The sequence below is a fragment of the Dicentrarchus labrax genome, unplaced genomic scaffold, assembly GCF_905237075.1.
Source record: "Dicentrarchus labrax unplaced genomic scaffold, dlabrax2021, whole genome shotgun sequence".
Lineage (NCBI taxonomy): Eukaryota > Metazoa > Chordata > Actinopteri > Moronidae > Dicentrarchus > Dicentrarchus labrax.
In genome coordinates, this window is record NW_026136718.1 from 27,882,463 (window position 1) to 27,910,286 (window position 27,824).

The 27,824-nt window shown below is 39.0% G+C and overlaps 1 protein-coding gene across 3 annotated transcripts in view; it reads right to left on the reverse strand.

The window, feature by feature from the left end:
* The window catches only part of nlgn1 (neuroligin 1), a 337,761-nt gene that overhangs the window by 194,183 nt on the left and 115,754 nt on the right, over nucleotides 1-27,824 (reverse strand). For 2 of the 3 annotated variants that reach the window (XM_051377794.1, XM_051377795.1), the window contains 2 exons: nucleotides 10,359-10,418; nucleotides 1,407-1,559 (listed from right to left, as the gene is read on the reverse strand). In XM_051377794.1, coding sequence (XP_051233754.1) covers nucleotides 1,407-1,559; nucleotides 10,359-10,418 — 213 coding nt within the window. The remainder of the gene's footprint in view (nucleotides 1-1,406; nucleotides 1,560-10,358; nucleotides 10,419-27,824) is intronic. The other variant, XM_051377796.1, reaches the window with a different exon arrangement.

A 27,824-nucleotide genomic window follows, 5' to 3' on the forward strand; every position in this document is an offset into this window, starting at 1 on the left:
TGAGTGAAAGGCGGATATTGCCCTATATCTTTATTCTGGTATGGTTTAATAAGAAAGGGAGAAAATCCCCAGCAACCAAAACATGGGAATGGAATCGGTTCCTTCCATCAAAACAAATGACAGTGTAATCTCATTTAGGGCCGAGGCAGTGAACCTCGGTTTCCGTCATGTGTCACAATATATAGCTGCCCTCTGGGTAAGGCAGTGACATCCATACGCAGGAGAAAGGGAATTAGGAATTAGACTGATGAGAAGAGATAAGATAGAGTGAGGAAGAAAACAGAGGTGGGAATGAAAAAAAAAGAGGGACTAAAGATCAGAGATGATATTGCAACTAAATATAAGAAAGGATATGGGGAGGGTAAAAGCATAAAAGCATAGTAAGCGGGCCAGACCATGTGCTTTTTTATCACATACATGTGTCAGTAATGGTAAATGGACCTGTACTTGTACAACGCCTTGCTAGTCTTCCGACCACTCAAAGCGCTTTTACACTACATGCCACATTCACCCTTTCACACACATTCACTCAGTGATGGCAAAGTCCATCAAACAGAAACTAACGATTAGAGGACAACCCGCTCTTCCTCTGAGCCACAGCCGCACAAGTACAAGAACATGTTATATCCCAACATTCTGATGTTGAATAGACTAGCTATACATAAAAAGTATGTCAATCACAAGCATCAAAAGCTTGTTTTGAGGATACAATGCAGCATTACACCAAAAATATCTCAAATGACCCCAACCCTTGGTTTGGACCAATCCCACGCTAAAATAGACTATATTTTACGAGAATCTGCTTGAGTCTACTGTTCCTTTGAGTCTACTGTTCCTTTGACCTTCCCAGTATTACTCAATAACAAACAGATCACAACCAAGATCCAGCCATTGGATATAAATGTCTGAATTGCAATTAACAAAGCTGTGAGAGCAATAACAATTACCAATGAAACCAAGGGAACTTGGGAGCTCAGATTCCTACTTAAAAACCAGAACCACGCTAAACTAAGCTCTCTGGAATATCGCTCAGCATATAGGCTCACCGAGAACAGAGGGAAGGAACGAGGGGACAGAAAGAAGAAGTAAAATCAGATAGGAAGTAATTGAAAAACTATGTGACCAGCAGCAACACATAGCAACACCAAAAGAGATTAATGCAAAGACAGAAAGACATTGAAAGATTCTATTCCTAGCTTTAAACTTTGTGCTAAGCTAAAGTCATTGAAAATTCCAGCAGCAGCACATGGAATCAACAAAAGAGAAAAAAGTGAGAAGCTTAAGACGTCATAGCAAGCTTATGCTAAGCTAATGGAATCCCCAATAAAAGAAGTTAGAATAAAGAAAGAATGGACAGAACATGACAGCAATGGTTGTGCATCACACTGTATCAGCAGGATCCTTACCTAGGACGCCCAGCCGGTAGTTGACAGTTATGACAATCACATTCCCATAGCTGGCCAGGATGCTGCCGTCAAACATATTCCCAGTTCCTTCCATGTAGGAGCCCCCGTGGATGAAAACCATGACCGGTTTGGGGCTTCCACTTTCCCTAATGTCTGGAGGAAAGGGAGGAAGAAGAGGAGGAGGTGGAGAAGGCAGAAGGACTGATTAGATGACAGATTGAAGGTGACAGTCAGAGATGCAATTTCAATACTTTAGGGGGCTTTTGGCCACCTCTTTAATTTGATTTTTTTGTAATATTGGCACACTGGCTTTTTAACATGGAGACCTTGTTAGTTTGAGGCGTCAAACCATTAATTTCTCTACATGAAGGCCGTGACATGTTTGCGGTGATTGGAAAAACGCTGCTTTATTTATTTATTAACCTATTTTAAATTCCATATAGGTGTTAAAGAAACGGGATATTTAACACAGCAAGTTTTTAATTTTCCTCCAGGGCAGTGGACTGTCAACATGCAAGAGTGGCAATCTAAACTGTCATGTCGAGGTAAAACTTATGCGATTAATCTGGAAAAAAACCTAATAAAAAATGGCACGTAAGGTTGCACAACCTTATGAAAAAGCGATGCTTTATTGAAAGTTTAATAGGAATTCAGCTTAGCGCTTCACAGTTGTTTAGCTGTAGTTAAATGTTTCCCTTGGTTTTGTGAATATAAATGCATGTGAACACTTACTGACAGCAGGGGAAATTAAAATGAAAAAAATGAAAGACACTTGGTTTATTTTATAATTTAGAGGGTTTTGTTAATGTGAAGAAGGATGTTGATTCAGCTTTTAAATTACAGTTCAATCATTCCCATAATTATAGAGTTATAAGGCAGTTGAAACTATGCTGTAAATGACTTGTCTTACTGAAATTATGTACACTGCAACAAAGCAGGAAGTGTGTTTCTTTTAAGTAAGGAGTATTTCTTTGAATGTGCAGTTGCATCTGTTAATATGAGGTCAAGGTATGAGGAGAATGGTGAGCCTGCTGAGAGCAGCACAATTAGCCTTATTAAAATGCGTTACATCTGGCTGATTAGAGCAGAAGAAAGGAGGGCTGCATTGTAAAGCTTTAGCCCTTGACGTGGTTCTAATATGGGCTGGGCTGTGAGCAAAAAATAAAAAATAAAATAAAATAAAAAAAGGATGAGAAGACTTGGAGAGATCTAACAACATGCTGCAACCCACGTTCAAAACAAGGTTTCACTTTCATCTTCTGTATCCCAGAGATGAGGCTTTTCATCTCGCTTCCTAACTATCTCCATCAGTACATGCAGCGGCACACATCGTTTATCCCACTGATGTTTTACCACTGAGGGACTCCGGGGTCCGGAGAGAGATCAGCGTGTCTATGCGGAATTAAAATATTAACCAAGCAAGAAAATAGAAAGACGTTACCTCCGAGACACAGAGAACAAGAAGATCTTCAACTGGGAGGGGAGAGGGATAGTGTCTGAAAGTTTTCCCACTGTGCGTTTAAAATACCCATGATCCAGGGGGTAGACAAAATAATGTAAACACCTCAGGGAAAAACATGATGGAGGCAGTATGAAGGTGGCTCAATTATGCGTTTAAACTGTGTCAAAGTGCCCCTTAAAGTACTCCACTGTAAATAATGTACATCAGTATGATTATTATGATAAGACTTCGACCTACTTCAATCAAGTGTTGTATTGGGATAATGCATTTTGGTTGGTTTCACTTCCATTTTATCTTCCTTATATGTGAAGGCGAAAGATTACTGAGGGAACAGGACATTATGCAGCAGAAATTGGAAAGAGGAACTAAATATAACACTGTGTCTGCATATTGGGGAACTGCAGAAATTGTTTTCTTCCCGACAGAGGACATAAAATAGACACAGTCTCAGAAAAAACTCAATTGGCAAAATGACATGGGGTAAGAGAAAACAAAAATGTAGCAGGAAATTAACATGAGGCGCATCTAGGTGCTCGCTTCTCCTTGTGTGCACACTCTGTTTGTCCTTTCCTCTGTTTCTCCCAGTGCAGAGCTCATTACATCACTTCTATCATTCTCTGTCCTTTGTAGTGTTTTTTTTTTTTTTCCTCCTCGTTCTGCTCCCTCTGTCGCAGCAGGCAGTGGCCACGATATAGCGGCACATCATAACTCTCCTCTGGAAGGCTTCCAGAAACTTCTGACAAAAAAGGTCAGGGGATTATGGCAAGTGTGTGTGTGTGTGTGTGTGCGTAATGGCACAGATATGTGTGTAGCCTGACAAAAGGAGAGGAGGGGAGATAAGGGGCAAAAATGATAACAATGAACAATGCTAGTAATGGTCATGACTGCTATAGCTCTATTTGAGATGGTGACGATGTGATGATGCTGATGACGGTTGTCGTGGTGATGATGAGAACTGACAACCTTAATGATGATGGTGATAATAGCATTGACATGATGACAACAGTGGTGGTGGTGATGATATTGATTAGAATAATAAAGTCAGTGATGACAGTGTTGATGATGATGGCAACAACCATGATGATGGTATTGATAACCATGGCAACTGTGATTGGGATGATGGTGACAACAATGTCAATAAAGATAATATAGATATTAATGATGGTCATAGTTTATTGTAATAAGAAGTATTATAACATCCTGACTTAGTTTTTTGATGATGATGCTCATGGTGTCAGTGATAATTCTGTTGGCAGCCTCGATGATGACGATGACTAATGTGTCAGTGAAGATAATGTAGATACCAATGATGGTGTCAGCCATGATGGTACTGATGATGATAACAATTACAAACATGACACTGGTTATGGCACTGACGGTGTTAATGATAAGGCGTGTGGCAACATGGTGCTATTGATGACGTCACTGATAGCTGTGGCATCGGTGAAGACAACAATGTCGATGATAATAATGATAAAGATGGCAACAATGATAATGATAAAATGTTGAAAATGATGATAAAAAACAATATTGATGGCAGCAAATAATCATGATAGTGATTAACAATTATTTCAATTGCTATGTTGGAAGTTATGATGATCATGGCAAACATGACTGATTAAAATGTTGAGGACTTTGATGACCATCATCATTGCACGATGATGATGATGATGACAACGAACACTCATAGTAGGTAGATCATTCATAGATTTTTATTTGTAGATCATAAAAATGATACTGGGTTTTGACCCAGTCCTCTTATATTACTGGTGTATTTTTATTTAAAGCAAACACAATATGGAGTATATATGATATGACAGGATGTGTATATGTGCTCCCCAGCATTACATGAATATATTAATTTCTGCTGCAGCGAGATACATCCAGCTTGGCTGCTTTCGCTTCCTCTTTTTGTTCAGCGCTGAAGGTCAGCGGTAATGAGGTGAGGTGAGGACAAAATTGTCTTGGCAATGTTTAAGCATTTGATGGATTTACCTGAATTTACCTGGATTTACTGGCTGAAACGAGTCCCGGCGTATATTGAACACGCTGTACCTTGAGGTTTTAAGTTTATGCAATCCAACTCGCTTTCAGTATGGTTTCCTGGTATCCTTCATTGGCTGCCACTGCAGGACCCAGAGCCAAAAAAAATCTTCTAAGCCCCAGCCTCTCTCTCCATTCCCCTAACTTATCAATTAATCCTCATTCGGCTGATTGCAAATGTCGCCTCTTTCAATCATCCTCCTGCGTGAAGTGAGGTAGTGATATATTTGGGGTGATTATAGGAACATCCAGTATTTACATGATTATGTATAACATCAATGTTTCTTTTAATCCCTCTGTTTAAGTAACTGTAAATGATTAGCAATTTTTTGGAAACCTGTGGGAAAACCCAACTGTCTTCCAGGGCTTTTTTCACAGCAAGCAGCAAGATAAAAGCTTGCTTTGAGAAGACCTGAAATGAGATGCAATCTTGTAGTGATTCGACCATTCAATCTTGAGCGCCGGCGAGGGAGAGTTTGTCAGAGGACAGGTGCCATGCCAACATGGAGTAGATCATTGCTTCCTTGAGGATGAGGTTATGATCAAAGAGATCCAGGTGCTTTAGATTTCTCTCAGCAAACCCTGAGAGATGCCCCCGGGCTTTTGCAACAACTTCGGTATCTTATCCCTCAGTCAGTGTAGAGGACTTATCAAACCAGTGGCAGACACAAGGAGCAGAGGTGGGTTTTTTTTTGTTCTGGCTTCAGCCTTTTGCTGCAGGGAGCAAAGCCGTGAGGACTCTCGTCAAAAGCAACAAGAAACAAAATGAGGCCCAGTGGTGAGCACCAATTCAAATGCTTCCAAAGGAAATGCTCCTGTGTTCAATAATCCAACTGTGCTGATGTAACTCATGAGAGTACATATCCACTTGCATGTATAAAATGCTGTGAATAGAAACATGTAAAGACATGCAGATTTGATGGCATATTTACTTCTTGCCATATGCAAATACATATTTGCCTAGCATGATGTTGCAATTGATATTTTCAGTCTATTCCTTTAATGGCAAGATTTAATTAATTTCCAACGATATATCGTATCCTGAAAAGTGACCTCTGGTTAATTGGAGAATAATTACTGGCCAAGTTCATGGTCATGTAGTTACGGTAATTACCAGTTTCCAGCTTGTAAAAGTTCACGTCATAATCCAACTCAGATTTACAGCTAGGGAAGCTCTGGTTTTCAAATAAGACCTGGATTAGGATTTATACTTGAACTTGCATAGGCAGGTTCTAAGTGGCCCAATTGTTACTTTTCAAATTAACTTAAAATTGACAGCATCTGCCTCACAGTCAGCGATTTCCCCTCATACTATGTTATATAATGCTTGCACAAATGAGGGTTTTGTCAGGGACAGCCATGATTACGTCTTTTTAATTTGAAACAATGTTTATAGAACATTACATGCTGCTTTTAATTCAAAATGCATTGCAAAGTTCACTACAGGCTTGGCACATATGTATCGCAAACTGCAGTACCCCTGCATAACAAGCAGGAAAATCATGTACGTCGAGTCTAGACTTTGACATTGAAATGATCTTATCTCTAAGCAAATTGTTTTGTTTAATAAATAACTACTTATACATCTTTTTTTGCTTAAAGTCATACTGTTTATGATAAATAGTACCTGAAACTGGGTATATACCTCCATTACCCAAAGTCATTTCTTGATTAAACTCAAATTTGACAAATAAAGTGCTTTCTGGTAAATGCACATCGCTTTCATCCCTTAAAAGAAATGTCTTGTTCTGTCTGATGGCGATGATAGTAGTGGTGGCAAAATAGGTTTAAACTTTTACTTGTATGTGATAGCAAGCAGCCTCAATAGTGCGAGTTGGACTCGAAATCTCATCAGTTGGAGCCTCTGGGTGAGTTGGATTCAACAAGGTAACACATTCCCCAGATGATCTTGTATCATCTTTTCCTATGCTCCAGGATTGTCCTCATGCTGTCAGCAACATCTATATCTTTATGCCCTCCACACTCAAAGTAATATAGCCATAGTGTATAGGAGGATTAATATTCACAGGTATTTCTATATAATAGTTTTTATAGGGTACCAGGGGCCCCATAAGAGCCTTGTAGAGACCACAGTTCATGACATCTCTACTTCCGTATACCCACTCTTAACCACTCCAGCAATATTTTCTGTAAAAAAAACCCAGAGCTTCTAACAAATCCTCAGCTCTCGGGGACTTTCCTGTTTACATCTCTATTCCCAGCACAAAAGGATTACAAACACCAGCTTTACTGAGTATAAAGAGATTGTAAAATCCAAGATTTGCAGAGTGGGAGGGGTGGGGAGGTTAGGGGATGTCCTCATTAAGTTTGCATCTACAAGGCGACAAGCGGTCAAAGGTTAAGAGCATCAAGAATGGCCGGGGGGAGGGGGACCGAAGCTAATCAGAGTCCGCCCCGGATAGGGCGAGAGAGTGTGTGCATATGTGTGTGTTCTCAAGCATATTTTCCTCTATATTAAACTGGATTAGTTGTCTGCCCCGCATCCTTTATCGAGATAATGCTTGAAGCTTGCTGGGATTTCATTGAATAGATCTGTGTGAGCTGTGTGACTCTCTCTAATCTTATTGGGGTGTGTGTGTGTGTGTGTGTGTGTGTGTATGAGAGAGAGAGAGAGAGAGCTCTCAGAAAAACAGCGTGATGGCACAGATCTAAAGGATCCGGATGGTTGTGAGTCTTATTTGGATGTAATTGCTGTTTACTTCGTCACATTATACAGTAGAGGTGCCTTATTAAGTCTTTCTGCCTGTCATTAAAGTTGCACTGCTGCAGCCTTCGGGGGATATGACTCTATCGCAGGGTTTTATCAAGGACATTTTATTCCTAATATGACTTTTCAAAGAGCTGCTTGTTTGTGGCAACCAAGCAAAGGTTCATCTCTTCTGTATTATTGAGATTAATGGATTTCCAGCACATTGTCTTAGCTTTTAAATGGCACTCAATTTAAACATCAACAGCAGCAATGTTTCAGAGGTATAGTCTTTGTCGGGTATCCATTGGATTCCTTAAGTATTGGTTTTCATCATACTCATATAGTATTGAATGCCTTAAAAGCAACAACAATGTGTGGGAAATGTATTTTATTGCATTTTATTGCATTATTTAATTATTCTGTTTCAAGTCGTGTGTGCAGAACAGGGGATTTAGTTCCAAACATTCAGTGGGTTTGACTGAATCAGGCCACAGATATACGCGCTAACTAACATGACTTGCATGCCACATTTGGTCACATACTGTACAGCACAGTACCAGACAGTGTAGGCCTCCGTACAGTGTGGAGTTACTCTCCTGGTAAGGAATCTATCCGATGCTTAAACAATATTTCTGAGTGATCACCTTAGTCACACCAATATTTACCACTTAGAAATTGCGGGTTGTGAGAGAAACCTTTGCAAGGCTTTAGCACAGATTGGAATTTTAAAGATGTCTTGGAGGCAGAACTGATGGAAGCAGAAGTAACTAACAGTTGAGCTCAATGGTCAGCGGCCAGCTGTGACAGAGAACAAATATAGGAGTATTGTTTAGTTTGTATTTTTGTATCACTGGTTAAAGGTAACTAACTGCATTTGTTGAAACACTTGAATTTTTAGTTTACTATTCATTTTATTGATTTTATGTTACTTTATACTTAATTTAAATACTTAAATACCAACTATTGTTACCTTACCTCAGAGAGAGAAAATATATTCCACCCTAACCTGGTCCTCCATTAAAATTCATGGAAGTAAGTTAGAAAAAACATTTGGCAAATTTATTATTTGTTATATTATTATTATTATTATTATTATTACTATTATTATGATTATTATAATTTTAATTATTATTATTATTATTAGTATCATTATTATTATTATATTGGGCTATATAAATAAAATTGACTTCTAGCTTGTATCTCTCCGATGCTAGAATGGTCCTCTGCACAATCAACCACAGTCTAATGACTGGCTTTCATTGCGGATTCCTCCAGCTCATACCGAGCTTGGGAGATCTGCTTTTAATTTTTATGCTCCTAACACCTGGAATTCTTTAAAAAGCAGCCTAATTGTCAGTACTCTCACCCTAGGTGTTTACTTCTTAAGTACATTTTTGAGTGCAGCAGTTTTACAGTTACTCCAGTTGTAATACATTTTAGTAAATAAAATGAATGAAAGATGTTTTTATTTATTTATATCTTTTATAGTTATATTGTTGGAAGGGACATAACTGAACAGGTCTCATACATACCTATAGGTTTTTATGTCTACTTTAGAATTTACAAGATCAGACACGAAAACATTGAATCTGTGCTCTCTCCATCCACTTTACTCACAGAAGCTCTGGCTCTGTGGATATTTAACTCAACCAATGACATTATTTCTGCCTCCTCTTGTCTCTCAGATATACTTGCAAAATTTTAATTACAATCTGCTGTCGAAGGCGTTGTCAGAATCTGAGAAATCATGGCATTGACAGATGCGACATAAGTGTTCCATAAGAGCAATAGAAAAGTGAGCATTTAAGTTTTGTTTTGATTGTGTTTTCTGCAAGAAAGCATTCAAAAGGGGGGCCCCGATGATCACTTACAACCATAATGACAGCAAGGCCTCTTGAAATCAGCTCCACCCAAGTGCTGGCTCATTTTATTATTGCCAAGTCTGTCATGCTGCTGATGCTGCTGCTGCTAGACAAACTACGTTTTAGCTACAAAAAAGCTAATTTGGCAGCTTGGGACTTAGATCCTGAATGTAACAGCCACTGCGGGGGGTTGACCAGAAAGTTAGCTTCACATACTGGTGTGCAGTAAATTAGCTCAGACTTTGCCCTGTAGGAGAGGAGACCATGCCAGGAGAGATAACAACCCACACGTCTGTGCAGCAGGCACAGCTGAGAGAGATGCCGACACTGGTTTTATGCAGTATTTTTTTCCATTACCTTCAGACCCGTCATGTAAGACTATTGGTTTGACGCCTAAAATTGTGAACAAGGCTGATTGTTAGTATAGGAGCAAGCCAGTTAGCCAGTAGTTGATCTTCTGAACATGATCTGATTTCATAAACGAGACGGACCAAAAGAAAGAACATGCAAAAAATGTGTTAAGAGCTGGCTGAAGGGGTTAATAGTTACTTGATCTGCTGGTGGGATGCAACATAGAAAAGGAAAGAAAAGGTAAAAGGAAACAGCAAATCCAAGCAGAGAGTCTATGTTACAGTATTTATATCAAAGAATGGTGGTAGACATGTAAACTTTAGACATCAAGCTGAAAAGGACAAAACACATCCAGCCCAAAAAGAGAGTTTACGAGTAAAGAGCAAAAAGAAAATGTCCATCACTTTCAAAAAAAGGACAAGAAATGTAAGAAAATCAAAGAAGATAAAAATTGGAGGAGAAAGGGTAAGTTTGGATTCCCTTGTCATGCAAATCAGTTTGGCATCGGGGGGGGAAAAAAATACCTTCGTCGTCCGTGCGGTCACTATCACCTAAATCATCAGTGTGTTTCTTTGTAAGGGGACCTATAGGACCAAGAAGGAGGAAAACAGGGTGATCAAGAACACACACAGCTTTCAAAAGATGCTCTCAAAAGATAAGAATCAATAATTAATGTTTCTATAGCCCCTTTTTTATTTTGGAAAAATCGCCACACTGACACTGGGTAAACATTACCACAGCGTCCACTTCACATGTTCACAGTAGAAATTTACTGTATATGAGTTCATTTAAGAAAGTTAAGGAGCAAGAAAAGAGGGACTTTAAAAAAAGAGGCGAAAAAATATTAGTTCTCTGTTGAAAATTGAAGACTTAGCTGAGGTTGAACCTCTTAGGATCAAAAGGCATAAACCTCTTAGAAACAGTGCATACAGTAGCATCAATTATACACATCAGAGACATTATGTTAACATTTGGAAATGATCAGTGTAGCAGAGAAAAAGGCAGAGGCTGTAAAAGAAGCAGCATTTAACAGAAGCATGTGACAAACTCCCCCTGTTGTTTTTCAGTGTGTTAACCATGTGTGGGCCTAAACACACAAATGTGTACATACTGCAGAACAGGAGAACGGATCTCATTGTGACTCCGGTTTCAATTTTCAGAAGGTTATTATTGTGTTTATTTTTACTTATTTTTTCACTTTGCCAATGTGAATGACTGAATCACACTGACCCGGAATTCATGGTCAAAGCCTTGTCCACATGAAGATATACAAGAAGTTGAGTTTAAAAACAATACATATAGTACAAAAATACAGACCTCATTTAGATATTGTTTTTTATTTTGTTCGTTTTCTTGACCAGAGTTAAACGAGAAGCTCGATACCACTCTTGTGTGTGTGTACAGTAAATAAGTTAAGGTACAGGTCTAACTTAGCATAACACTCAATGACAGGACAACCTGAGCCCAAGATACAACTAGTTAAACAGTTGTTGAGGTGCTGGTAGGGGGATATTGTTAGATTTGGACACCCCCTTTCACCAATCTTTATGCTAAGCTTAGTAAAGTGTCTGCTGGATGTAAACATGTGAGTGGCATTGACCTTCTCATCTAACTCTTCGCAAGATAACACGAGTTTAGTTCCTAAAATGTCTTACTATAACCTCGTGCACTATGGTTTTCTTGCTGAAGCTAAAATAATTGCATGTGAGAGAGGTTGATTTGGTGGAATAGACTGACAGGGGAAGTGGTCAGCTGCTTCTGTATTAAAACTAACAAACTGTCATTTTAACAAAGAGACACAAACACATGCTATCTTGAAAGTAACAAAGACAACGCACATACAGTACACAGACCAACAGAGAACACACACACACACACACACACACACACACACACACACACACACACACACACACACACACACACACACACACACAAGGTGCTACACAACAGATCTGTAAACATGCAGTCTTGAAGTAAATGATGCATGATAGCAGGCATGACACAGAAAAATAGAACAATATATTTGCAGTGTTTAAGCCACACGCACACACACATACAAAGCAAGGAAATCCACAACCTGTGGCTTCAAATAGCTATTCACCACTCCAATTCTTTCTAACTACCTTCACTAGCCAGTGAATAACCAGCACCTTTATTCAAATGTACTTTGATTCCATTTTACTTTATAAAACTAATATAGCAGTCAATTCAACACGACAAAGGTTAAAGGCAAATTCTGTAAAAAAGGTTAGTGTTGAAAAATGACTCTGAGAAATCTAATAAAAACTCCAATGACTACGTGTGTTTGAAAATGTCTGTTTACAGAACAGGGAATGGGAGATGAATCTGTTGAAAGGTTCAAGATACTTCAGGTCAGTAGCTCATGTTGATGAGTAATCATTCCTCCATCATTCACCATCCCGATGGTTTATTTCAAGACCAACCCATTTCTCTTTGGAGACTTTAAAGAGGAAGCCGGCTACCTGCATATCACTCTGTCCTACAGTGGTCTTCCCGGCTTTTGTGAATTTGACAAGCAATTTGATAAGCAAGAGCTGACTTGTGCTTTCTGTGTGCTGAATAAGCAGCAAGACACAAGAATTGCTTCTTTCAAAATGTGAAACGTCTAAGGAACACGGAGTGTCCGCTGTCCGGGATCAGTTACCTGTTTATAGAGTATACAGCATAGAGCGATCACTGTCAGAGCAATACAGAAAGGTTGTCTAAGATTCATGCTAGCCCTTTGGCACACACTGCACTAACTAACAGAAGGCTACTAAAACTAATTAAAAAAATTGCTTTTTTTTTTTCCCCCGTCATATTACGCCATGCGTGATATGTACCGGTCTTGATATAGGGTAGGTGTGTAATGATGCTAAAAAATTCAATCTAAAGTCTGTTTTGACAATGTAAGAAGTAGAAAGTACAGGTATTTGTGTAAAAATATAGGGGGTGGAAGTGAGACGTTGTCATAAAAAAATGAATACTCAAGTAAAGTACAAAGTAAGTAAAAAAAAAAACTACTTAAGTACAGTAATAAAGTAATGACTTTCCAGCTCTGGCCACATCATGGAAAAGATGGCCGTACCAAAAATGGATTTTTGCAGTGTAAAATTGTTTCATTTATATGCCAACTCAACTTTTATGTTGCTCTTTGGCCTTCTAGCATTCTACTGTCTTCATTTAAAACAACTCAAAAGTAACATTTTGATATAGTACGTACATTTCTACCTACCTCGTCTTGACTCCTGTCTACACATTTAAAGATTTACACCACCCTGCCTGTTCCTCCTCCTCCTCCTACTGATTTTGAAATTACAGTTGGGTGGGGGTGTGTGGGGGGTGTCAGGAGGCTTGGCTCTGCCTGTTAACAGACCCTAACCCTAACCCAAGTTTTGCTCACTTATGTCAGAAATCTTCGTTATGACATTGCAGTGTGGTGTGGTGAGAGTTTGTCTCACTCATGTTTAACCTCTAAAAACATTGTTTCTTTTTATAAAGATCACTTAAATGTATCTTCTCTCCAGTGTTACACCCACATCGAGGGGAGTGGGAGCACAACATAAAAAGGTACAAGGTTGTTCCCTCCCCAGTGACTTGCAATTGAAGTGACAAAACTTGTATTTCAAGTTGGACCAAGGCCAAAAAAAAAACAAAAAACAAAGGGATCTACCTCCTCAAAAATGCTGACCAACCTACAATAAATGGGTTTCATGGAACCCATCATCAGGTACACGAGGCATTTCGGTTCTATAACTTTACCCAAACACCCAACAGTCTATTCAACATCATTTACTGTATATTTCAAACACATTAGAAACCAGTGCCCTTGTAAAAGAGAGAAAGGGGAAAAAAAACAAAGAAAAAAGTTTGAAGTTGGAGTTATGATCAACTTGAAAACCTGCAAGAATCCAGGAGTGTGTGATTGATGTTGCTGCTCTCTGGACTGCACATGTGCTGCTATTACGGTGGCATGTTTTTTGACTGAGGGTTAGTGGGGATCAGATCTGACAAGACAGCTGCATGACAGCTCCTAACAAACACACACGCTCCTAACACAGAAACACACCCACACACCCACACACACTTGTGACTACACATAGAGGGAGAGAGAGACTTCATACAGCAATCAGGTGTCAATTCTAAACTGCCCAGTGACAAGGAGGCCCCGACACTGACCCTCACTCCCCCACCTGTCACTAGGAGCATATGCGTGGGTTTCTGTGTGTGTGTGTGTGTGGATAGCACAAGCACCGACACTGGTGAGGTCTCAGCTGGCATCAGCCCTGATCACTGATTAGGAACTTGAAACTTTTCATCTCTCCCCATCTGTGTGTCTCTTATCCTTCTGTAACTGTATTTTTTATCTCCTCTGCCTTACATTCTGACATCTTTTTTACACTTCTCCTCCTGTTATGTACTTCATATGTACTCTTTTTTCCCTCCATTTTTCACCTTGATCTTCATCTTAATGTTCCATGAAAACGTTGGAATAATTTCACCTATGGTCTAGGGCTGTGTATTGTGCAAATGTGTGTCGATATGATACATATTGTGATACAGGGGTTACGATTCAATATATTGTGATATAATGCGATACTCTAAGCTAGGCGATACATTGCAATTTTATTTTATTTAAGAAAACTGTTATAGTATTTGCATGACATCATCATAGCCCCTGGGTTATGTCTGCTAACTAGCTGTTAGGGGTTTAATCTCTGGTCAAGCGATAACAGGTGGTGGCACAGGGAGGAGACATGTTAACCTCTGTCTTTGACGTCAGATGTTAATATTCTTTCTCTGGCCTCCCACTGACTCCAGGTCGGTGACTTTGAGCCCTTTTCGGGTAATAAAGTGTCCAGTTTAGCTCACACCGTCTCTTTAGCTAGCAAGTGGAAGATTATTTTGTCAAACTACAATTTCCAAGAGTACGTTTTTTTACACCAAAATTACTAAAAATACCACCCACCAAAGAAGTTTAATTTAATTTAGATGGAAACCTTCTTGATTGCTTCATAACAATGCTATATTACATGAATCAGTCTTTTCAATTTTCAGAGAGAGGGAGGGGGCAACAGGTTTTTAATGGAAATGTAGTTTTAACTGGTGTGACACAGAGGCTATAAGCTGTTCCTGCCATTTTCTCATTTCATGATGGTGATGCAACGTATCACATTTAATATGACAAAGATACACTCAGTGGGCACAATAGTAGGTTCACCTGTATAATCTAAAGTAATCCAATACAGCAGCTCTGCTATAACGCATACAAATTATATTGATAAGTGATACACTTTTTGTCCTTCCCATTTAGAAAGACAAGGGTTTGTAATATTAGAAACACCTATTCATAACCCCCACCCCCCAGAATAATCAGATTGGTGTTCGCTACTGCAGTACATCACAGTGTTATTTATTGTATATATTATTCTAAAGTTTCCAAGTCATCTTATCACAAATAGCTCAACTTTTCAGTTTGTATGACCACAGAATTCAAAATTGCCAACTTTGACCTCATGCCACAGACACGCCATTCAACGTCCAGTTTCAAATAGCACAACTTTTAATCAGCACCATTTTTTGACTGTACTGACCAATTTTGAAGTAGATCCGATAAATTCCCTAGGAGGAGTCCGTTCAAATATAACACTAAAAATCACAGAAAATGACAAAAAAAAATCAAAATGGCTGACTTTGATGCCACGCCATGGACACGCCCTTTAATGTACATGTACAAATAGCACAACTTGACTGTACTCACAAATTTTGAAGCATATCCGATAAATTCCCTAGGAGGAGTTCGTTCAAATACAACAAACTCAAAATGGCCGACTTCCTGTGAGGTTTCGGGTATGGGTCCAAGAGGCTTTTTTGTATGTCCCGGCATGTTACTCGTGCCTACCGAGTTTCATACATATCGGTGAAACGTGGCGCCGGGGCTGCTGTTTTTTTATCCTGTAGGGGGCCCTACAAACACATTTTTGGTATGTGAGCTTCAGGCATATAACTATTCATAACTATTACGGTCTCCGCACAGTGATTTACCATGCCAAATTGTTGACACATTTTTTAGTGAGCCTCAGGGAGCCATGGGCAAGCATCGTATGTGTGATTAAGTTTCATCTTAATCACACATACTGTTGTAGAGATATAAACGAAAGCAAATCGGACAAAGCGCATGGGGGAACACGGAAAAGTAGTTTATGGACATTTCGTGCTCTAGTGGAGAAATATTATAGGCGGAAGTGGGCGTGGCCTATATGGGGAGATTCAGCTCTATTCACCGAATGTGTGGATACAAGGTTTTTGAATGTGCAACAAACTATGCAGTTATTAGCCTAAACACATTTTTTATGACAGTAGCGCCACCTAGTGGCCAACCCGAAAGCAATGCATAGAATATCCCTATTTTCACCAGGCCTGACAACTTTGCCAAATAAAATTGAGTTTTCGTATATGTTCAGGAGGGCAAAAATGCAGTCATAGGGGGCTAAAAATAATAATAATAGGTAAGAAGAAGAAACATATCAAATACAATAGGGACCTCCTGCAGTCGCTGGCTCGGTCCCTAATAAATAAATAAATCAGATCAGATTGAGTGCTAAGGCTTGCAGTGTGAATGTAGCCTATGGTATTATATAAGTGGCCACTGTCGCACACACTGTCACACTCTTTACAGATTGTAAAACAAATAAACAGTTTAGCCAGATTCTCACCAACTTTATTTGGAAATGAAATAAAATGAAAAAGCAGAAAGCATCACCAGCCTTCGTTTTCTCTTCCAATTAAGTCTGGCTCTTTGGAGCCTGAGAGCTCATATTTCTGGTGGCATCAAACTTCTTTATAGTGAAGTAGCTGTTCCCAGATCTCTGCAGTTAGCTTGGTGAGTGTGTTATTAACAATAGGAGTGAAATCTACAAGAAAAGAAAGAGAACCCGAAACAGCACATGCAGTCACTTTGTCCTAATTTCTATCCATCAGTCATTGCAGCAAATATTACGTTTTGATTTTCAGCCTCTCAGTCTATAATCTACTTCTTTTGCATGTCTTTGGCAGTTGCTTGTTTTCTCTCTCCATCTAACAATCTCTCCTATCCTAACACCTTCCTCTCCCCACCATCAGCATTGATTTGAGACTGATGAAGAGGAGTTTCACCCTCTCTGACACACCGCAACAATCCATGACTCAAAAAGCCGGCCGGGAAGCAAGGGTAATACACACACCACAGGATAATACACACTCAACCCTCAGCCCCCCCCCGGATGAGGTAATTATTGCGAGGAGAGTCCATGCATCGATCGCACATTCAGCATGGGAGCTATCCATACATACATATTGCTCTCTGTATGCATCAGTCAAGGTCTGCGCCGGCATAGAAACACAGCAGCTTAATCAATCACCAATGCACATTAAAAAAAGGGGGATCTAACAGAGCGCACGGCTCAATGAGCCAAATAGGTAATCTACTACTGACCTTGGATAAAATCCCTACAGGCTGTAAACTATAAATACAGAATCCATTCCCCAAGGTAAAACTGGGAGTCTAATGCACCTCAGCAAACTCTCTGAAGAGAGGAATTAACAGAGACTGTGTGCGCAGTGAGTAAACACGGGAATGGTGCTTTATGAAGGTGCTAGATAAGATTCTAAGGAAGACACATGATCACTGATTTCCTCATATGTTGCATCTGTGGAGTTAAACTTAGGGTATAGTATAATTCCATAAATGCACAATGGACTCAGTCACAGTCACTCTCACCCATCAGGACTGATTGCAGTGTTTTACTCTCTGACACAAACTGTGGTGCATCTGTTTGTATTAGGGCTGTAAACAAATATATTATGTGGATATGCACAGATAATGTACTCTGAACAGAAAGTTTTGCAAATTATATTTGCCTCAGACATTCAGCAATGCTCATCGACAATAACCTTTCATCAGTTTTCATCAGACTGGTTGTGCAGTGCAGAATAAGGTTGGAGTGATGATTCACAGGGGTTATTTTCACCTTGTGAGCATATATTGAAGCTGATAGGAAGACAAGTTTAGGTTAAGGTTAGTATGGGTTAAGGTTAAGGCGAAGAAAAGGGAAAGATAGAGGGGGAACGAAATGCAAAGCAAATAGCCACAAGTTGAAATTGAACCTGAGTTAGCACTCAGCCTACCAGATGAACTACAGTGTATCCCCCCACTGAAATTTCAAACTAACTTTATTAGTACACTGGGATGCAGTGAGTAGATGTCCCATTAATGTAGCAAACCTAACAATCACAAAGTGGTCTCAGGCTAACAAATGAAAAGTAGCATTGGAAGGACCATTGTGTAGGATTTAGTGGCATCTAGTGGTGAAGTTGTAGACTGCAACCAATTGAACATCGCTAGCCTTCCAAGCGTGTAGGAGAAAAAATGGTGGCGGCGAAAAAGGCAAAAGGCCATATATCTAGAGTGTTTGGTTTGTCCCTTCTGGGCTACAGTAGAAACGTAGCAGTTCAACATGGCAGACTCCATAGAACAAGACCCGTTCCCTCTGTAGATAAAACCATCTCCTTCTAAAGTAACACAATTATTCTTATTTTCAGGTGAATATACAATAATGAAAACATACCTTTGAATATTGTATTTAATTTCAGCCAATAAATCCCCCTAAATGTTACACACTGGACCTATAAATCGAATTCTTCAGCATTCCTTCCTTTATTCTCCCCAAATCACACCGTTTTGGTGCGTGAAAGCGTTTGCTACCAAACAAAATGTAATTCCAGCTGCATTTTATGTTTAGAACCATTTATCGACAAGCCTTTTGAAATGGATACTTTACATATAAGAGCAATAAGAGAACCATATGTGAAACCATCTATCTAAACAGTTGTGCATTAGAGAACTGAATAATGCTGCCATTTATCCAGAACACAATGTGTATTAGGTGACAGGGAAACAACTAAAATATGTCATGTAAATGGAGAAATGTGTCCTTACATAGATCATAAGATTATGCAATGTTAAATGGGAGTGTGTGTGTGTGTGTGTGGGGGGGGGGGGATGCATTAATATTCCATCAGACTCTTCGCCTGTAGTGTAAGAAGTAAGATTAGACAGAAGAGATTGAGAATAAATTCAGGAGGAAATAAATGTGAAAAAAGGCTTTTTATAAATGAGTAACAGTAATGTTGATGTTATCAGGAAAAAAAATCCTCCAGGAGACTGTTAAATAAATGTACTGTTGTGTGGATGTGCATGGTTGTGCAGTGACATGTGGGCGATAAGACCTCATCTCAAACAAGACAATCCATGTGAAATACAGTTCATATAGAGGCACCAGTATTGTATTGAGACTGTTTCATAACCCATTAAAAACAAGGTTTAAGTAAAAAAAAAAAAAAGAGTAGTATATGTAAGTCATTTCTAAAGATATGATATTTCTTGGCACAGTTTTGTAGTTAACCTAGCCTAACAACGTAAAAGCTATGAAAATACCCATGAAGTAACAGGCTTCATTCAAAGAGAACATCTGCTGTTGTAAATACATAGATGCCAACCTCTAAAAAAAAAAATCAATAACTCGCTCTTTTGCTAAAGTATCCTAAAATATTCTGACACAAACAATGACTGGCCAAGCCTGGCTAAGCTGTAAACCAGCTGAGATGCCGTGCATTTGAGATCTGAAGGCTTCCAGGCCCGCTCGTCCCTCTCACCTTGTCTCGTACCCACGCTGCATTTCATCTACTCACACTCTTTTTCTCCTCCTCCCCTTCCCCTGTGCTAATAATTTTATTCTTGCATTCCTCCACTGTTCTCTCTCCCTCTGCCGCTTGCTTACGAAACAAACACCCACACCGTCAATGTCAGTGAGTCAATTCGAAGCAGCAATAGGCCTGCGAGGGGAGCACACGAGCGGGGATGTGTGACTAGTGTGCATACGAGCAAGAAAGTGGAGAGCTCAAAAATAAAAGGGAATAAAAACAAATATCACAGGCCCTTTTTTTAAATTTCCAGTCTACTAAAAGCCTGCTGCATCAAGGGTAAACATTATGGGTTAAGACAAGATTTGCCCTGCAATCAAGTTTCCGACTTTAGACGAGCAGCAGAAATCTTGGCTAAGGTCATAGATAGTAGCATATTAGTCAAATGTCCTTCACAGTAAGCTGTGAGTGTATAAGCATTAGGCCCAGGACATGCTTTAGTCAAACATCAAAGCAGCAGATCAAACAGAAAGCACATCATGTACTGTAATGACTTTAAAGGGCATTTCCACGTCCTCCTCATTTAAAGAAGTGTTTGAGAGTTTCCTCTTTCAATTTGGTATATATACTCATATGAAAACACAGCAGACCTACTTTGGGTGAAGGTTTATGGAAACACCTAAGATTAATTTGTAGGAATAGGGGCAGTATGGTTGAAGAAACTATTTATTAAGATGCGTCATCCAAGCAACACGTTCTCACTCCCAACTTGTCGAATATTGCAGCTTGGTCAATGGCTCTGCGCTTAAAACTAGAACACATTCTCTCTCAGTTTTGCGTGTGCAGAGCTCTGCGGTAAAAACAATTAACATGCAACAACCGTTTAGACTTCCATTTTGCTTTGGGGTGCATCCACAATGACGCTTCAAGGCGTACCTACAGCGTCCTAGTTTGTAGCGTAGGGACACTGACCAAGCTGCTATATTTGACGACTTGGGACTGAGACCAGGTTGTCCAAGCATGTTTCTAGGCAGAAGTGTTCAAACCTGTTCCTAATGGTGACATTCAGGGCAGTGGTCTTGCGAAGCCAAGAAGTTCGAACAGTGCTGTCAGGAGTATCTTTGTCTACCAAGTCCAAAGCTGCTAATAGCGAGGTTCAAACAGAGGTATGAAACAGCATTACCACTGAGCTATAGCTCTGCCATAACAGATATATTTATGTGCATGAGTTAGTGCGAGGCTGTGGTTACCTTTAAGTTTTGTTTGAAGATGGTTTGTGTCTGTAAGTTTCTCATTAAAGTAAAATGACGAGGTTAACACTGTTGTGGCTATTTCCTCTACAACAGCTATGCAGTTTGCTACGACAGCTATAGGGATTTCAAATTGAGTGCTGGGGCTTGCACTACTTGTGTCGATGGCAGGGCTGTAGTACTTGAGTCTGGACTCAATATTTTATTTTCTACTGTCTCGGATTTGTTTTGGACTTGTTGGTATTTGCACTCGTACCTGTCTCGGACTTGGTCATTGATCTCACCAAATATTCTAGTTGGTCTTGACTGATTACAGCAATATATAAATATCTATTTTCTCTAAAGAAACTTCGTCCTTCACAACAAAACCATTGATGAAGCGTGCTTGTTTGGAAAACAGGTATTGGTTTAATTCAAAATCCATCTAGAGTGGGCATTGACACAACCATGATTGACAGCGAATCAGTGTCCCCTGCAATTTTATGCCTGGCTGCCAAAACTCATCTCAACTGTCATAAAAGCATTCTTTTTTTTCTGTCTTGGTCTTTACTCTGTCTTTCACCTTTAGACCTGGTCTTGACTTGGACTCAAACCTCTTTGTATTCTGCCCTGACTCGGTCTCGACTAGTCCTGGTCTTAGACTAGGTCTTGGACTCAACAAAGGTTGTCTTGACTCCAGCACAACTTTTTGACCCAACCTGCTACCATTCATGTTTGGGGACTGAACCTCAGCCAAAGCAGTTCAGCAGTCACTGACCAGTCCCGCCAAATCTATCTCAGGATGTGTCAGGACTGCACGTCTCACATCTAAAGAGACAAGTGTTTGTTTTGTTTTTTTTCCTTTTTGTTAACTGACTCATTTCAACCAACGCTGTCAGCTAATAGGCCAATGGCCAGTCCATTTATCAGGGAGTCAAGCTGTTTTTGAACCGAGCCTCCTCTCCTCATGCAGTGAGACTTGTCAGCTCTGCTCTGTGTTCACCCACTGCTCTGTGAAATATGGCATGACAGGAACTGCAGAGGTTTTAAACCCGAGTTTGTGACCCTACTTACACAAGAAAGAAATATGGATTTTGACTTCAGGCTTTGAGGCAATAAGACTCAGCAGAATGTTTGTGTAAAGCTACATAAGGAATGGCTCCATTGGCAAAATGTATTGAATTTATGCATGATTTGAAGCTCCAACAAAATGTAAATTACAGCTGCTGCTTTATTTTTAATGATGCAGATAAGAAAATGCTTCAATTTACCTTCAGATAATATGGTATTAGGGGACACTGTGTGCTACTTTGACTGTACTCGTGAGGCTGACATTTTAGTACCTTTACTAGCAATCTCAAGGCGGTGAAGTGAAAATCTCAGGGATTATCACACTATCAAAGCAAATCAAAAGTGCTCTGTAATCCTGGTTCAGTGATAAAATGCCAATGCAATGCAGAGTGCTTCCCTCCATGGCTTCAGCTGCTGAGCTCCTGACAGCTCCCAGTCAGCGGAGGAGGCGGTCACAACTGGCCAGCAGCAGGATCCGATGCTTTCCCGTGCAACTCTGTTCTATTTTTGTCACATAAAGTGGGAAGTCACAGAAATACACTGAATAAATTTGCAGTATCCTGATACCTCAGTACGGTTGTACTACTGTGTTTAGTTTAAAAGAAGCAGTTTGTTGCTGTTTAAATATTAGGTTAAAAAATAAATCTCTGAAATGAAAATACCAAACATAAGTCATTTTATTTTATATTTCCCCTTAAAATAATAGGGGGGCAGCTTGTAGGATAAAGCCACTATCTAATAACATTTAATCTGTTTGGTATAGTGACTCAGACTGCTCAACAAAACCCAAGCAAAAGAATTTTGTTGGCCAGCCCGGATGTTTGCATCGTCCTAGATCCCTCGACAAAAAACCAATGGGATTTTTCCATTGTATAGGGTACATTTTCCAAGTGGAAGTGCTAAAATGCTAAATCAGTTCCGGGTTTAAGGACTCATTCCTGTAGCACTCTATTAACTACTAGCACGTCAGTTTTCAGTGCTCAGTTTCATTTTGTTGTGGATGGTAACCTTTCCATTTTAAATGGTGTTCTTTATGTGCTGGTGAAATGTGTTTTTCAATTTGCTTGTGATTTATCGATTTGAAACATTTTAAATTAGTTGTATGTGTTGTCACAGTGGTAAAGAGGTTTGTTTGTTGTTGTTTTTTTTACATTTGCTTGCCATCATTGTATTTAAATTAAAATCATAATAACTTATTCTAACAAATTTCCCTGAAGATTAAATAATTGAAACAAAATGATCTTACCACAATGAACTTTTTGTTTTTGCAAAATAAAAATAAAATATGCAATGCTAAGACTTTTCCTGTGTTCTAATACAACAATCAATTACAATCTGATATTGCCTTATTTTGTTTTTGCTAAGAAAGCAAGAAGCTACAAACCCAATAATTCAGTATGTTAGTTATGTGATTAAACTAAAGAGTGACATGCTCATTGATTTTCCCTTTAAAATAAACAAAATATAATGTGAAGAATTAGGCTTTCAGATGCAAAAACAGAAAACAATTGAAATATCCTGTGGGGGTTGAGAGCTGCCTCTTTAGAATCCCCTGTAGACAGAACTCTTCCTCTCATACGCCATAATAGCCCATGTTTATTTTCTTTGAACCATTATTTTCAAGTTACGTTTCTCTTAATAGACACTGTGCAGCCACAGTGACATGAAAGGTGCAGTAGGATGAGATTTAGGCACACACGGCATGTTTCTTAGCCATGCTGAGCCACCACGACAGCCAAAAGCCACATTTTAGTGAAAATCAGTATCTTCCAAACTGTTTCTTCCCCCTGCTGTGTGTACATGACGTAAAGGAGATCTTAAAAAGGAAGCCCTGGGCTTCATGGTGACAAAACTAATTAGTGTAAAAGCCACGTACATGCAGTTGAATGGGAATGAATCCCAGCTCACTTTATGCTGTCATAGCTTTCCTTTCGTCTTCCTCTACAGTATAACATCACTGAAAGATGTAGTAAAACATTTAAAAGGGGGCACACAGCCTGCTCTCATTTTAAGTAACTGAAGACACGTCTTTAAATGGGGAATACAACACAGTTCACACAAGAATTCATAAATAAGGTGTGAATTGGTTTTGAAGGCCAATGACTGATTCTCATATTTTAGACTGGTATTAAATCTCTAACCATTAAATTTGACTATTTTGTTTCCATAAATACCCTCCAAGTACTCCCTTAAGATTATTTCCAGCACGGAGACCAGGCCTCTGAGGTTTACATCCTGTTTTTTAGCATTGGCATAGAATTGAATCGTGGCATCTTTGCGAAAAGAAGATGATTTAGAAAAAAAAACAAAACATATAATGTGATAGTGAACATTTTGCATGAATTCAATCATGATCATAAATTAGACATCTCGCAATCCAATCTCAAAGATAGGTATTGGGATTATCAAGACATTTTCTAATTGATTGGTATCGGCTATATTGAGCACAAATTGAATTCCAATCCTTTGTTTTAATGGCTAAAACGAAGTGAAAAACTGAAATTGGTCCGTCACTCTGTTCAAAGGCACCAGACTCCATTCACAAAAACAGTAAATTTACCACACAGAATGCGGGAGTTGTTGCTCTACTGCTGCCTTGTTTAGTTAGTTTGTTTTTGTTGTGATTGTATTACTCATGTTGAGTGTTCCAGTTTTACTACAATGCTGTGCCAAGTGGAAGTGATAAGAGCTACTTATAAAGACATATTTTAGTTTGTTTACTTGATTGAAAAAATAAATAAATGAAGTGAAATTGCGATGAGAAAAAAACATTAAGTTACAGCTTGGATGCAGGCAATTTTTTTCTTAATATTACAGAGCTATTCAGTTGTCAAGCATACATTAGATTAACTTGAATACTTTAATGTTCTTTAAGTGGGCAGTGTGCACCTGTATAATTTCAAAATACTCAAATATTGGATTTGCAATATACTCAATATTAGATGACTCAGATCTGAGCATCCCATCACATTTACATTAGTGTGATGTAAACGTGTGTGTAAATCTTATTCAGCGCCACTGTAACAAATAGATACAGCACTGACGCCTTCATGAGTATTAAATGTCACTAAATGTCAAAAAAAACAAAACATGTTTGACTTTCAAACATCTTAAGCTAGAAGTGTGTGTATGTTTGTGTGTGTGTGTGTGTTGTCACTGTGTGTGCGTGTGTGTGTGTGTGTGTGTGTTTGATTGGATAATCTCTCCAGGGGGTCCAGAGGAGGCAAAAACATCAATGAAGGCCGCAGTGGTGAGGAGCTCATTAGCCACCAGACAGGTCTACAGTATGGTGGAGAAAGGCGAGCTACTGAATTATTTACACAACCAGACCATACATTTTTTACTGACCCTAGCAAAACTCAACCTCAGGACAGTTAAGGGATAATAAAAAATAAAAAAAACCAACACACAACCAGGTTTTGGGATGACTGCCTCATTAAGACCACCAAAAACCATCCATGTGAGACTGGCTCATGTGCTCCATGCTGCCCTTCTAGAATCAAGCCAAATATTCTTAAATATAATCACATGTTCTTGTATTGAACCAAAAAATAACCTACCAATGGGGTAATCAAATTTTGCTTGACTAGAATTCTTAAAATGAGCATAGAAATCTTGCCACTGAAAGACTTTAATGGGCATTAAAACTAGAAAAAATGTAACACATTTAAGCAAGTTTTTTTTAAGATAGAATAAGTGTTTTGGTCACTATATTGAACTGAATTGAATTATTGTACCTTTAATAATTAGCAGAAGCAAGCTTACAGTAAGACGCACTTTCTTCAAAGAGCATATAAGGCCTGAGAAGAAAAATGAAAAACTAAAGAGCTGCTTCATTTCCAACACTGGGACATGACTACTTTCAATCTGAGAAGTTGAGCAAGTGGTCTTATTCTTTAAATAAGAATAAGACCACCAAAAATTCTCTGTTGGGATATAATGCATACCACTATTGTTACTGGTTAAATCAGGCTCAGTATTAGCTGTAATATATTATGAAGACAAAGATAATTAATAGGTAATAGGTTTACTTTTCTAATGCAAAACATGCTTGACAAGATTTGTTTTCTTCAATAAATATATATATATATATATATATATATATATATATATATATATATATATATATATAGGAATAATTCCCAATTTTCAACTTCCTTGGGATTCCTTTTTGCGGTGTACCAAGTGGTAGCCAGCTGATGCAACAATTTAGGCTTATGGTTAGGGTTACAGTATATTACTAACATGGTTTTGCCAAAAGCGTTTTCAGAATTTATTTGCTGACTGGATTATTTGCAGAAAATGTGCAGGGTGTCCTTTATGAAGTTATGGCTATGAGAAGTTAAGGTTAGGGTAAGATCATGGCTTTTTTCTTAAACATCCAGAAAGTACAAATCTGTCGCTGCTTCAAGTCAGAGTCGATTTTCCGTGTCATGCACACAATGTTCCTAACCCTCTTGGGCTTAAAAGCAAGGCTCCTTTCTTTTTTAAAATATTTGTTGACATGCAGGGGCCACAGGTCAGAGTCCTAGCCCTGGTACATGGGGCGCCACCTCTACCAGGTCAGCTAACGGCGCCCCAAAAGGCTCCCTTCATGTTGCACAGTTTAAGTTTTTCGTAATCATCAAGCCAAAAGAAACCCAACTTTATCTACAATCTTCCCGACTTTAACCAATTGATAATTTTGCAGATAGATTCATGAAAATGTTTCCTCATCACGTTCATAAAAACTGCAATCCAAGCAGTATTACATTTCTCCCAAAGCATATTTGCCATTGGAAATCCATATAATATAAATATATAACCATTCTAGGAAACAAGGTTGGATACTGAATATTTGCATTTCAAACTTTGGCAGCAGTATCCACAAAGAAACTGTGGCAGACACTACATCACCATTCAGGGAGTCAGGGACATGAGTGAACTGAGAGCACCTTGACTGTGATTATGTCATTTTTGAACAAACAAAAGCAGAGGCAATCAGAGTTGTTTGAAAGATGAAGATGGGATAAACAAATACAAAAGTTACTTTGGCCTTAAACCCAAACAAAATTAAAAACCCTCTGTAGACAAAGACTTGAAGGGCTCCTTCAAGTAGTTATTAAAATCGTTTTAAATGATCCAAGCTAATTCCGTCGGTATATATTATGAACACAAGTGTCTCTGTTTCACAGAGAGAGACAGAGAAACGAGAGAACTACCAAATGAATGGATTATATTCAGAGCTGCTTCATTCTCAGCAACTCAGCCAAGATGCTGAAAGAGACCAACAGTGGGTGCAGGGGCTGGTTTTCTGGCTCTAGGATGATAGAAAAAAGTACAGTAAAGCAAAACTATGCTGCTATTGGCGCCAGAAAATCACAAGATCAGTTCAGTCAGCCAACTCACTTTTGAAATGTTTATTACAGCAGTATAACGTATTTAGATTTTGGTGTCTAGGCTCCGACCTCATCACTCCCCACAGATATGTTTACATAGAGATATTGGGGAGTGATGAGCAAATACCTTAAACCCTAGCCGGAGCCTACAGGTGGATGCTGGGATGGTGGCGGGGCTTACAGCGCAGCAGGCAGCAATACGGATGCAGGGCAACAGCTGCATTGACAGAGCAGAGGGAGAGCTGGGAAATTGTGCAGTTTAAATAGACCGCCAGATTGGAAGGGTGTGCTTGGTTAGTGATTATGGAGTGAGGCATGTCATGTGTGTATAGCAGCTCGAGTTGACTGCCTGAACTAGCTCGCAGGCTTCGCTCCATTTAACTCATTTATTGCCGCAAAAGAAATTTTAAATTCCAATGGCAAGTGATTTTTCTTATCATTCTATACATTCTTTGGACACGGGGGACTACTGTTTTATTTCCTAAAAAGATAGAGAATGCCCTAGAAAAAGCAATAACAAGTGAGGGATAGTCATTATTTTCAGTACACACGGCCCTATCTATGTATATAGTATGTATCTCAGAAACTACAACAAGCTCATAAGAAGTTGAATGTCAAAGAAATACAC